General features: G+C 37.3%; 1 protein-coding gene across 1 annotated transcript in view; it reads left to right on the top strand.

The window, feature by feature from the left end:
* The window catches only part of TJP1 (tight junction protein 1), a 255756-nt gene that overhangs the window by 71399 nt on the left and 170023 nt on the right, over positions 1–14334 (top strand). The window contains exon 4 of the mRNA XM_072399088.1: positions 12692–12745. Within this exon, the coding sequence (XP_072255189.1) occupies positions 12692–12745 (54 nt within the window). The remainder of the gene's footprint in view (positions 1–12691; positions 12746–14334) is intronic.

The raw sequence follows: 14334 nt of genomic DNA, 5'->3' as shown, positions 1-14334 counted from the left end.
TTACTTCCTTGCTGTAATAAAGTATTAAACAAGCTAGGGAGAATAAACAGTATGAGAAAGTGCTGAGATTTTAGCCATGTCTCTGTTTCATAAATATCCCCCTTACGTAAGTTATCTTTTCTACAGTACTTCTGAATAACAAAATCAAAAACCCTAACAAAAACATATAGATGAATCCTGTGCATCCTGAAAATGTACCTCTTACCTTACAAGTAGGCCGAAGTTAGAACCATTCCCTTACCCTCCCCGCATTTACACCTACACATAATGACATGATGACAGGTGTCTCTAAACCCATCACTACAGTGAGAAGGTTTCCCAGGTTGAAAGTGGTGTTGAAAATAATACTATATAATCCAGAGTGTAATCCTAAGTATTGCTAAATGCTTTTGTGAATGTAAAATTCATTGTCAGATAGACAGTGTAAACCTGAAGCTAAACTCCAGTTTAACAGTTAAATACACAATTGCAATACATATAATAAAATAAAATTTCTTGTATTTATGTGTAGACTATCTTGGAATACAGATCTCTGGACCAGAAAGTCGAGTCCATGTCTTCCATTGCAATGGTATCAAAGCTTGGTCAGGAACATACCTCTAGCTTGCTAATTAGACTGTAAAGGGGTTTAAAAAGCAGAAGAGTTCCCCTTAACTGAAGTTAGTCTTTCTAGTTAATGGTGGCACCATGGACTTCAATAAGATTTGAGGTCATCAAGATCAGGGAGAGAAAATGGTAAACAGTTAGTTGGGACATGTCAGTAATAGAAAGGATTTCATGTTCTGGAGTTACTTCGATAAGGCTTATAAGTGAGGACTACTGAATATTCACTACTCCTGGGTGAGCAGGGCATATACTCCAGGTGGGCAGGAGCAGAAAGTTGAAGGACTAAGGAAAGATCACCTCAATAGAAGATTTATGATGCTGGGAGTTGTAAAACATTTGCAGCTGTAATAAACCTGGTTGGGTGTACCTGGTAAGAACTTTGGTAAACATGGTTGTTATTATTAATGATTATTAAAATACAGGATTTATTAAGCTCAAAATATTACGCAGAGCTGTAATTAAAAAGAGGTTGCAAATGACAGGTAGATACAGACAGTGACACAGGAGGAGGAGAGGACCCTGCCCCGAAGAGCTTACAATCTAGGAGGTGGGGGAAATGTCACACAATAGGGGGTGGAATATGTAGTGGTAGGAAGTCGTGAGAGCTTTAAAAAAACAGAAGAAGACTGGTAGGCAAGTTTGAAAATATGGGTTTTGAGTGCTCTTCAAAATGAGCAAATAGTAGGAACAAGCCAAATAGGACAAGGAAGACCATTCCAGAGAGTCGGGGCAGCTCTAGAAAAGTCTTGGAGCCGTGATGAGGTTATGAGTGAGAAAGTCATTAGTAGGTCATTGAAGGAGTGAATAGAAAGGCTAGGGGAGTATTTTTCTATTAGGTCAAGGATAATTCCTTTTTCATATGGAACCCTGTACAGGAGTTTCAGAAGGGGTAGCGGTTGCAATGTGTAATAGGAATTTCAGCTGAAAATGAGTTTTATAAGTCAATCCCTGTGCTAGATGGGAGTTGACCAGTGTAAGCATGAACACATTTGCTGATATGTTGGTGGTCAGCCTGTAGATCCCAGTTTGCATACAGAAAGGTTTTGCTGAGTAAGTCTTTCTTGGCATCTCAGAAGACTCCTGATATCTTCTGGTCCTGAAGTCTGACGGCCCCTTTAACAAGCCAGTCATCATACTGACTGCTGTACTCTTCCCTTCTGTCAGAACTTTAGCACTGCAGCAAGGCCTAATTACTAATTGCTGTGAAAGGGAATACAGGACAATTTAGATACTTTTACTTGTTGTATTTAAAAATAGAGATTGTTATTTTTAATGAATATATAACTGCATTAAGGGATGTGCTTTCTTCTGCCTCTACTTCAATTATGTATTATAACAGGAGCAAAGCATTAAAATGTGTGACTCAACATTCATAGATGGAACAGAATTTGAAGCTGTGCAAATGGAGACTGGACATTTGTAGTTACACAAAAGGTCCCCAAAAGTATTAGACCAGTGGCAGAAAAGATATTATATTTACTATCTTTAATTTACATGTGCCTTGGAAAATAAGGAATAGAAGTGTGCAGAAAGTATAAATATTTATAACTATTTTACTGCTGCCATGAATTCCTGATCGTAAGTTAGGCTTAGTTATAGTAATAACTGAGATAATAGCAACAGTAATGCCCATGAGCTGTCATAGTCTGTATCACCTTTTGCTGAATGTACAGTTCTAGAAATGTTAAAATAATCATTTTAGTCTTTTACAAAACTGAAATATTTTGATAGACAGAGCTTCTAAACAACAATCCTTGATCATCCTGGTATCTGTAGATTGTTAGTCATATATATCAAATGCAAACCTGAAGGTGCAAACTTGAATGCCCAGATGCCATTGCCACTGACAGACTGCCCCATTCTATTACATTCTTATCCCTATGCCATGACATTAAACATGTGTGCACCATGCTTCCTGTATTTTAGGGATGGGGAGTTCAATGTACAAGGCTGTTTTAATGCCAATAACAATTGATTGCAAGGATATCTATAGAAATATATATTTTAATAAGAAGGGGGGGGGTGCAATACTAGAATATTAGAATATTGTACAGGGTGTTATCTACCTTAAATAAAACTGTGCTTTGGCTAAAAGTCAAGCTAAACAACAGGTTAGGTATATTTCTCAATGCCCTGCAGGACTTACACTTTCCTTTACTGCCTTTTTGTTTTTCTATCAGCATACTTCTTGTTAGTATATGAGCACTGCAACACACCCGATTAGCGTCTTGTGCTGCTTTGCATCTGCCCAACGAAGTTGTACTTGACAGGTACTACAGGAGGCTGATAACTTCAAATTCAGATACACTGCTTGCATTAAAAATACATTTATTGAGATAATAAGATAATCTGCCTGGAGTTCAGCTTCAATTTTTTTTGTTATATGCTGAGAAGATAGACTATTATGAGTGAACCTGGGGGATACAGCAAACCTGGAATAAATTTCTTAAAAATCATTTGCTTTTAGCTGGCAAATGCTTTAAATCCCGAACCAAATCTATTCCAAATCCATTTCCCATGATAGTCTTTTTTCTCCAGTCTTGGAGAGCTTTGATAAATCGGGCCCATGTGTAACACTTCATATAGTTTAATCTAAGCCTAGAATAAAGATCTATCACATATATACTTTAAATATGATCGTGTATCTATACCCATTTTTTATGTTTTGGATAAATTGGGGGAAAGTTTAGAATCTTCGTTGACTGTCATATGGGGCCCATCCATTCTGTTCTAGTTCAATGAAATAAACAAAAATAATAGGATGATAGACTAAATTTAGGTATAAAAGTTTTAGGTATAAATAGACTTTAGAGTCCATGAAATTTTTTTTTTCATTAGAATTACACAGCCTACAAGCCAGCGAGTACAGTATTTGATGAGGACGCTTACATTAGGGTGAATAGGACAGTGCTGCTGTAGGGTCATGTTTAAGTTAAAACCCATAGGCAAAATTGGCAGAGATGTTCTAGATCTGGGATGCACGCTAGCCACCAGTGATAACATTAGTTAAATTATTGATTTATTTTCTACTCTGTGTGATGCCGGGGGGCACTTTGTATCTGACACTCTCCCGATAGTCACCATACTGGAAATGTATTTTACAAATAGCCAACAGTGGACACTGCTAGCTTGGCTTTTTGTTTGTGCATAAAATATTTGTTTAATTTTAAGTATATATTCTTTTGTACTATTATTTTTATGGTACTGTATCCCTTGTTATTTTATGTTTGTACTAATTCCTGGCAAATGCACTGGAACATTTTACTAGGGGTCAGTTTTGCATCCTGCAGAAGACTGGCAGGTCCACAAGTGTCAGTGTTGGCACAAGCAGTGCATACGGCAAAATGGCCAAGTGGCTGGCACTTTCCTGTGTTGGTAATTATATAAGTATTAGTTTTGCTGCAAGCAATGCACAATAAAGCATGGCCAAATGGCTGTCAGGCTTTTATTCCGCAAATCTGACAAATGCACTGATAGTAGGCTGCAACAGTATTGTCTTAGCAGAAAACCACAGGTAGAAATTGCACACTGAAAAAAAAACATGAATTTAACAACTTTGCACTTTGTTATGAACAATATGAAATTCATGATGGCTAAGTTGCTGTCAGTGTCCTTTTGCTTTCCTGGCAATCTGGCTAATGCACTGGCAGCTTGGGTTGGAATGGATGCCAAATTGCCAATAGTAGTGCAACACATTTTTACACATACATACAACCCCCATCCCTCAAGCTCTCTTTTTCTGTACATGGTGCTAATGAGTATGGTAGTGGTATCCTGTAATCATACCCCTTGGATGTTTGTAAGTTCCTAACTTAAAACCTTGTGCTGCATTTGGAAAATGCTCTAGATGCTGCAATATCTGGAGTACATCAATTTTCTCCTATCAAATGCCTCTGAAACATGCAAATGAAAACATATGAGTTGTAAAGAAATGTCACAGAATTGACAGAAAAGATTTGGATGTGGACTGGGTCACAAATATTATTCTTTAGAATACGTATCAGAATACATAGCCTGCTTCATTCACTGGAGCCAAAGGGTGTAAACTGTAAGCCATCATGAAGCATGTAAACCACCAAACTACACTGACAAATCTTTACAACTTTTTGCTTTGACTATCAACATTTATTTTGTTTGTCTGAAGATTAATGATCATGGCACTTATGAGAGCTGCATGTAAAATAATGTCATTGTTCTAATAAAATTAAATATCAAGTTGGAACACCTAACTATAATTGAGTCGTTCTCCAAACCACCTTGTTTCTCAACATAGGAACATATGCTTAACTAATACACCAATCTTCAAATTATCTTGGGGGCAAAATTGGTGATTAAATGCACTTCTCACATTGGTTACCTATCACAGTCATGACTCATCCGGTATTGAAAGCTATCTCAGGCTGTGCTGGTAAGGGTCCTTAGAAGACCTGTATAGGACATAGAGCCTCTATTAGTAATCGTTATCAGGAGACTAATTACAAAGTGCTTACCAGGTGGTATAGAACCCCCGATCGGCTGGCAAAACTCTTTCAACACACTAGCTCAGACTGTTGGCGATGTGGACAACACGTTGGTACGTTGTTGCATATATTTTGGAACTGTCCTAGTTTAGTATCGTTCTGGGCGGCTGTTGCTGATATTGTGCTAAAGCTGACAGAAGTGTCGATAAGGGATAAACCAGAGCTTGTTTTGCTTCATGTATCAGCAATGTTGAGGAAATGCTATAAAAGGTCGCTGCTGCGACATTTGTTGAATGCAGCCAAGGCTTGCATCCCCCCCCTATGGAGACAAACTGCTCCACCTACTGTGCAGCAATGGTTGACCAGGGTAAATGATATTCTATACATGGAGGAGCTTATGAGTGCAGGAGACCGTTCAGCACGCAGACCTATACGTACCTGGTATTATTGGGACGAATTTAAGACCACTGCAGATTATTTGCGGCTGCTTCGCCCACTACCGTGAGCATACAGCGCCTCCACTGTGCACCAATCCCTACTCCCCCTGCCCCCCCTCCCCACTACCCTCCTTTCTGTTTATATCCCTATACAGCACCCCCTCCCTTTTTACTTCTCCTCTCCTTTTTCTCTCTTTCTTTTCTCTCTTTTCCTATACTCTTTAATATAAAATCAGCGACCAATGAAACCTAATGGTTGAATGCTTACTGGTATAACGGAAATGTTTTTATGTACGTATACAATTTGTTTCTCTTTTCCATTTATCATTACATGGCATGCTATATGTTCTCTCAAGTTGCTAGATATGACTATTTCTGTAAAATTGTATGCCTTTTCACGCTTTTATTTGCTTTTGCCATCTGTATACACTGGTTTGAGTTCTGTAATTGTCTGTTTTTATTGGTTGCTAATAAAAAATAAATTAAAAAAAAAAAAAAAAAAAAAGAAGACCTGTGTAGCATACAAGTGATAGCCTCCAGCACAGGATAGGGGGCTTGACTGTAACAGGCCAACAGTAGTCATGACAGGTTCCCTTTAAAAAGGGCAAGAAAAAGCAGATTCTGTTTTTTTTTCTGTATAACAAATTAAATTGGTCATAAAAGAGAGCTGATACCCAGGGAAGCTTCCAACTCATTGTCTATCTCATTTACCACCAATGGTTTTCATTACAGAACAAATAATATCTTAGACATATGGCTGAAGGCTAGGGAAATGCAAACATGTGCTGTACATAATCTGGATTACAGAGAGCATCACCCAGAGGTTATCTACATTTAGTTGTTTCATATTGACGTACTGCATTTTTCAGATGACGAGAATTGTCAATCACCATCATTTTAATTATGACATTCTAACAACCAAATTACCTTTTGTGCTTAATAATGATTGTTTTATATCTTTATGTAGTTGGTTTGTTGTGTAATGATTGCCGGTGTGTTTTGCTGTCCAACTGTTTATGTGTGTGTCAGCTAATTACTAAATGGGTGTCAGAATTTTATCGAAATTGCATAGAGGTTGCCTGCCAAACAGGTGAATTATATAAGTCTTACTTAGCAGTTCTATCTATCAAAAGAAGTATTTTAGTTCCTGCTTGGGAAGCATCATCTTTAAAGGGCCATTGCCGAGCTTCAAGCCACATCATGACCTGTTAGATAGAACGTTCTATTCATCTATTTATGTTTATGCTCACGATTCACTCAACATTCATCCATGCTTTACACGTTTTGTAATTAAAAATAATACAAATCTTTGGGAAATTTGTGTAAATCTTGGATGAAAACATTGAACACTAGCAAATGAGCCCCAAAATGAAGGAGATAGAATTATAAAATTTGCAGCTCTAACATAGCCAGAAAGCCATTTTTTGGGGCCACAGGCTCATTAACATACATACCAGCCTTCTCAGTGTTTCCAAGATCAGACATATTACAAGTAAATTCCAAAAAACAAGAACTCCTAAATGTTCTTCGACTATTCTAAATTTTTAAGGCTTTAATATGTTGTTACAGCTTTTCAGGCTACCCGCTGTACTGGCATTTTTTTTCGACTTCACAGAAAGCCCATTGAGAAAATATGGAGCCTGTGTGTAGCCTAAGTGTGCAATAGACAGAAGAAGCTGCAGACATTCTGGTGCTATATGCTATACTGGTGCTATACTAGAGGAAGAGATTGCTGACCTTAGTGAAACTTGTAGGGACTATTTACCATAAGGAGAATATTGGAGCTGCTTACTCTACTGATACTGCAGTAGGATACCTACTTTGATGCGACAGTCAGAATGCAGAGTTTAGTAAGAGGGTACAGATGCAGGGCCTGTTCATTTATACGCATTGTAGTAATGTGCAGTAAAATGCATATTTTACTGTGTGTAACTGCAACTCACATTACCATGTGTACTGCAATTCATTTTTAAAGGCATCCTAAAGCCCCCTCATTGCTGTGTCAACAAATGCATTGTGCTGCGTTGCATCGGAAAAAATGGTTTATATCCATTTCTGTGTGTTGTGTACTGGTAGCCCTTTCAGACAAACTGGCTGCTTTAACAAAATACACTTGCACCACAATGAAGTGCAGAATATAGATCCTAACTGAATTACATTTTTAATTCTTACGTTTACTGTTTACCATTGCTGTGGATCATTAACAATTACCCCGCTAAATCTTTTCCACAAAATACGATTTTACCTTTTTTATCCAGTTAGGCATCCTGCAACTTATTTGCAATGCTGATTGATGTGTACCTGCACTTATTCCAATGCCTATTGTTGCTCAACAGCAGCTTGGAGAAAGAGGCAATGGCTGACCATGGCTTTGAACTTCTATGATGGTATGGCTACGGGTCTCTATGCTGGAGCACAAATAAGAGACAGTAGTCATATATGATCTTTACAGCAGGGTCACCTAATAGTCACATAATATTATTTTAATTAAAGCTGCAAATCTTTAAACTTTGAACATAACTTTGTGAATTACATTACCATGGTAAAGAAGCATTTTAGTGATTGGGTCCATTTACACCACTGCACTGTGGTGAAGCAGGTCAGCATATTAGGATGCCCATCAATGCAAATTTACCCCAGGGCACCTGTGTTTCACCCACTCCAATTCTTAGCAATACATTACCTTGCTTTGTGGTTCACAGCTTTAGTGAAAATACTACCGGACTAATTTCTATTCTACAATGCATTAAACACTTCACAAGCAACTTCCTTGTGTGCATGGGTTCCATTAGTACGAGCATTGTACGCCTCATTATACATGATATGTACATCTGTTAAGAATTTGGCATGCTTGTTGAATCACACTGCTTTACACTAGAGTTTTAAACTGAGATTCTGTAATTAGTTCATGAATCGTTTGAGAATTCCACACAATCATTTTGAGCGATTTTATTTATTTAGTATAGCCAAAATATTTCTGACTGATAAAAAAAAGTATTTAACAATGGTGTGGGAGTTAAACTGTGAAAAGTCATATTACTACTATGAATGTCCATGAGATTCAGTCATTCTGGGCTGGAAGCTTTCAAAGATTTGTTGCCAAAACATTGATGCTCGACAGTGTTTTCAACAAAAGAGAGGATTAAGCATAGGACAGAAACATTAACATGATTACTTTGGGTTATTTTTGTATTGTGTATAAAGGTTTCTAACCTAATGTTTGTATATTTTATAAAACCTATTCAACATTTCATTGATGGAATTACTTGAGCTTATCTGTCCCCAGTTGACCAAATGAACTTTTCTGGAAGTTCACTGGCATTGAAAGTAAAGAAAATCCAAGTAATTGTCAGCACCAGGCTGCTGCTTTTGGAAAGGCCCCTCCAACCCAAATACTTGTGGTGCAGAGTAGCATTTTATCTGTCAGGCTTCATCTTGCTTATTGCACCTCGTAAAGCACACTGTAAGCTGTCAGTGTGCAGTTACATCAGAATAAGCAGTTCAGTTAAAGAACAGTCTCCGACTTCCCTCAAACATTCACGCATAGGAATCAATTACTGCCATTGAAACACGTGGACCCGGGAGATTCCCGCGAGGGAATGTTTGTGGAAATGTCCGATTCCTGGTTTTATAAATAAAGCCCTAAAAATAAAACTGCAGTTCAGCTTTCAACTCACTTCAAAGGTGTAAAACTTGCAATTGTCTGACAGATTATTGCTTAAGAAAGGCAATGACTTTTCAGTATATTTTTATTCCAGAGCATAACTGTGACTCTGTAAAAGAACTAATGACTTTCTTGCAATATGATAATGTCATTAGGACAGGATAAATTTGTGTTTTCAAGCACAGCATCAACCCAAACTATTTGATTTCAAATAGACAAGGACAGATTTATCATTAAGCACAGTAGGTAGGTGTCTATAGGTAGCACCGTCACCATTACGCATTTCCTTGTATAAATATTGGCTAAACAATTCTTTTTTTTATCATTAATAGGAATATTCTCATATTATTTACACAATATTATTATACCTTAACTAGGTTACGACCAATAGTTAGGACCAATTAAGAACTGGTACTAATGGTGTGGAGTTTACATAGAGCACCAATAGTTGTGTGTTTACAGGCCCTGGTGGTGGGCCCTATGCCTGAGTGGGGAGAATACTTTTTATTTCTGGTTTTGTCTTTAGTCAAACATATAGACAGAAAGTAAAGAGACATCTCCCAATAAATAAAACAATTACCCTTCATAAGTAAGTAGGTAAATCATTCAATTTAAAAATACACAAATTTTGACTGAATGAATTTGGCTTTAATATACCATTTGCCAACCAGGGGTTGGCAAACTTTTTGGACTACTAGGCCATTTTAGGAGGTCAAGAAGGCACACTAGGCCAGAAGAAACAAGGTGTCCAAGGAAAGGTTTTTTCCAACCGTGACTGCAAGCGTGCAACCTCAATCTTCCGCTCATCCGCAGTGTAGTCTCTGTATGTTTGTTTGGCATCGAAATGCCCCTTGAGATTCGACCTCTTAAAAGTGCTGTTAGTGTCGTTGCACAATAAACACAGGGTTTATTTGCCGCGTTTAACAAACAATAATTTGTCAGTCCATTTGGGGTTGAAGACACAATGCTTCGAGGACAACCTTCCGGAGACTGGTAGCTGCGCGTTGCTTTTGCTCTTTAGGCATAGTAATTGGGGTTACTGTGCAGAAACTCTATGATATCGATGATATCGTGGGAACTCGACAATTCAATTAGGCTGGATTCAAAAATAAATACCTAGGGGGGCCTAAAGGTCAGGGTTTGCCTACCTCTGCCTTATACCCTTAAAATACATCTCAGTTCTTCAGGGAACCCCTGCTATAATTACTATATGCACAGCTCACATTAATGCGGGTATCAGTAGGAAGAATGCTTACATTACTGGCCATTGGGAAGAATGTCACCCATATACATAGCCAAAAAAACTATTGGTATTTCCTAAACTGACTTGAGAGGCACAGATTGCTCATTGATCAAGGAACCCCTAGCAACCTCTGGAGGAACTGGAGGGTTCCACAGAACACTGGTTGAGAAACACTGCCTTAGAGCAATCCTGATTTTTAGAAGTATCTCTGTTTCTGTAGTGTTTTTGACTTTAACGTACCCCTGACTACCAGAACAGTATTTATATTTATAAGATTATTTAATATACAGAGTGAAGGAATGGCACACAGGTTGTCACCACTAGTAACTAACTAGAGACTAGATTTTACTCTTCAGTGGGTATTACACTGCCACCCCCCTGATCTGGACTGGTTGCTAGGTTTCATCTGGCCCTTGTCCTTTGTATCTTGTTATTATATGTGTCTCTTTGGGTTGATAAGCAGTGATTGTATTGCACAATAGCTCCTTTAATAGCCAGCTATGTAGATGACACAAATAATGTACATTTCTTAGTAAAACAGAGTCCTCCTTTTTGTACATGCCTTTCACATACACAGTGAGGTCATTGTTGTCCATTAGATTCAGTAAAAATAAATTGAAGCATATCCTGTTAAGGATCATTTCAGGGTGAGTTTGCTTTCATTTCAGAGAGAAAAAAAAACATAGAAACATGAATCGCACAATGAACAATCTTTGATGTGAGTCATTATAAGTAATTCATTCATTACAGATCAGCAAAATTAGGACACTTTACGCAGCGGATTCAATCACGGCAATGGCAGAGCCTCATTTACATGAAACACTGGTCTTCTTATCTCTCCGAAGCAGCTTCCAAACTAATAGTGTCTGTGGTTTGAGCAGTGTGTATTTTTCCATTGATTAAATAAGATCCCTTTAATCTTCAGATATATTGCTGCACTATTCTACAACTACACTACAAGACAGGACTTTTAGAAGCAATTTCCAGAGTTTCTAAGCAGCTGATGAGTTCTGGTGTCTTCCTTATCATCCAAAACCTCATCAAATAGTTCTAAAATAAAACAGGTTATGAATATATATGTTTTACTGTCCCTGATGCTCAGCTTTGATAGGAAAGCATGGATTAGGAGCATATAAATATGCTTTCATGGTAGGTTCTTTGTCATAGCTGTATTTATTTTAAGTCCAGATTAAACCATTGAAAGATTAAAAGCAGTTCAAAATAAAAGTGTGTTGTTGATGTCATTAGAAGAAGTACTGCTGAAAATAAACTGTCAAAAATACTAAACAAAAATGCAAACAATTTTTTTTTATTTATTTTACCTTTGAAGATTTTTATTCAGTTACACTGACCACCATATAAAGTATGCATTAAATAAAAGTTTGAAGAGAGATTGTAATGTAAATGGTGAGCCTTAGTTGTCACTAAAACAAACAGGTATCCACATTGGAATATTTGCCCTCACCTCTTGTTCTTGTGAAAATGCCAACATTTTGGTTTTCCCATTCTTGTCTAATTCAATAATGCAGGGCAAATGGATAGGATAAATCCACCTAGCAAGGTTACAGGCAGCAATACAAAATTGAAAGGGTCCTAATCCCATCCTAATATATCCAAAACAAGTACAGAAGGGTTTTTTCCCCATACATACATTTGACATTTTGAATGCATGATAGCCATTAATGCTGTAACTAGTATGTACTCCTTTGTACCTTTTTATTTTAAATTGATCAGGCGATCATTACATTGACCACCAAAAAGGCTGCCCTTTGTGTTTGCATTTAGCTAAAAAGGGCTATTTATTGGTAATTAGTCTTCAAATTAACCTTCAGACAAAAACGAGTCACTATTGGGTCGGGTGCTGCCTGGGCTAGAATATTGTTGTTTTTCATCCTAAACAGAATAAAATAATTCTTCAAAGGTCTTCTAGTGCAGGTATGTCCAACTCCAGACAGTGCAGATCTTGGACCTCCAGGGCTTTAGTTGGACATCCCTGGTCCAAGTGATGTAGGACACAGTAAGTGGAGAAAGCCATTGAAATGACAATAACAATGGTTCTCCCATTGTCTCCTCCTATCTCTGGGGTATACTATGAGCACCAGAGGGTTTCTCCAACTCTCATTATTTCATCCTGCATTGCAGTGGTGCTTTTAACATTGCCTTGTTGTTTTACTAGAATACTGAATGCTGCTTTGTCCCATTTTTCCCTCAGTAATTAATTCTGATGTTCTCTTTGCTTCTCTGTTTCTGACTGTTTGTTTCTAATGCATTTTCTGACAAGGATATGCTGCATTGTGAATCCGCAGACATGATGGGAGACTTCCAAGCTCAGCAGGTGCGTAAGTACATAACATTTGTCAACAGATGCGGTTTTTGGGGACAAGTGACTCTGTTGTTTCGATTTAGCTCCCTCTATTATCTGATTTAAATGAAATCTATTAAATTACTTGACGTGTTATAATTGCCATAAGGGGGCAAATAAAATCACCTTTTAGAAAATGGCATAGGGATAGAAGATAATCATAATTTGAATCTATGGACTTCAATTTTTGTGCTTGTTACCTATATTTTTTGTTTAAGAAACATGGTTGATTATTGTTTCAGGCCCCTTTGTAATTTGTGTTCACTGCATATCATGATCGCATAAAAATAGCCACCGTTATCATCTATAGATCTCTTCTCATTGGTGAGTTGTATGACAGGAAAGCCATTACAATTAATGGGTTATTAAACTGTATTTACAATTATTATTGTATGTACTTGAAATCAGGCTGAAAAAAGATCATTTAAATTATGTTCGATAACAGAGAACAATGTTTTGATTATTGTTTTTTTTCCATGTTCTTTGTTTTGGCAAAACAGTAAGATTTCATCAAAACGGGTTATAGGGGCACAGCATGTTAAAGAAATTCTAACAGGCTAATATTTTGCTTGTGTATCTTTGTTCAAAGCTGGATTCAATACTATTTGTGCGTCTTGCAGTCAGTGGGTTTCTCTGTGCAACAGAGAACATGGCCCAGAGAACATGTCTGCTCACAGTTGTATCACTATGGGTTTTCTAACAACTCACAGAGCTAACAATCCACAGATTAAAATCTTAATGACTTATAAAATAACACTTTAAGTGTACCCTAAACTAGAACTAAAAGAAAACATAAAATTGACAATTTAGTGCACATAAATATTCCTATGTTGGAAAAGAAGCAAATGTTCTTGTTTAAACTGTGTTGCACATAATTAACTTTATTGCTCTGATTAGATGACTTAATTAGATTTCCATTATCTCCTGCATCCCCAATTGCATTTTAAATATGTATGACAATGGGAATGACTGCTTACCTAACTGATGAAATTAAAGGGAAAGAGAAAGAAAGGAAGAGGTCAGAGGAAAAATCCAGAGAGCTCCTAAAGCTATTGAATTTGGGTCCAAGTGACCCTGTGCTACCCTCTAACTAGATAACCCAATAACATCCATAAAACACATATCCATTCACCTGAATTTAACCAACACTTGCAAAGTTTGGATCCTTAGGCAAGGGCAGCTAATCATGGTGTCTGCTTCGCAAAAAAAAAAAAAACTTAAGTTACGTTGAAGAACTGGAAAAAGTGGAGCATGAGTGGACCTGGGAAGACCCCTCCAGCAAACAGGTAGCATAGCATTTAGGCAGTGTTGAGATATATTGCAGAAAGTGAAGTTGAAGTAAAAGAGGCATTTATGTGTGTATGCAAATTTGTTTTGATTGGTTGGTTAGTTGATTAGCCCTAAATGTTGCAATGGTATTGCAATGTTGTATCCAACCCTCCTACCCACTCTATCCCAAAAATTAAAATGTTGCTCTTTTCCTTGCATTTAATAATTTAGCATACATGCCAGAAATGGAAAATGAACAGAAAAAAATCAACTGGCAGAAAAGTTGGTGAAAT

This window comes from Pyxicephalus adspersus, chromosome 2 (genome assembly GCF_032062135.1).
Source record: "Pyxicephalus adspersus chromosome 2, UCB_Pads_2.0, whole genome shotgun sequence".
Taxonomy (NCBI): domain Eukaryota; kingdom Metazoa; phylum Chordata; class Amphibia; order Anura; family Pyxicephalidae; genus Pyxicephalus; species Pyxicephalus adspersus.
The sequence above is the reverse complement of the archived record's forward strand: the minus strand, read 5'-3'. Positions and strand labels throughout refer to the sequence as shown.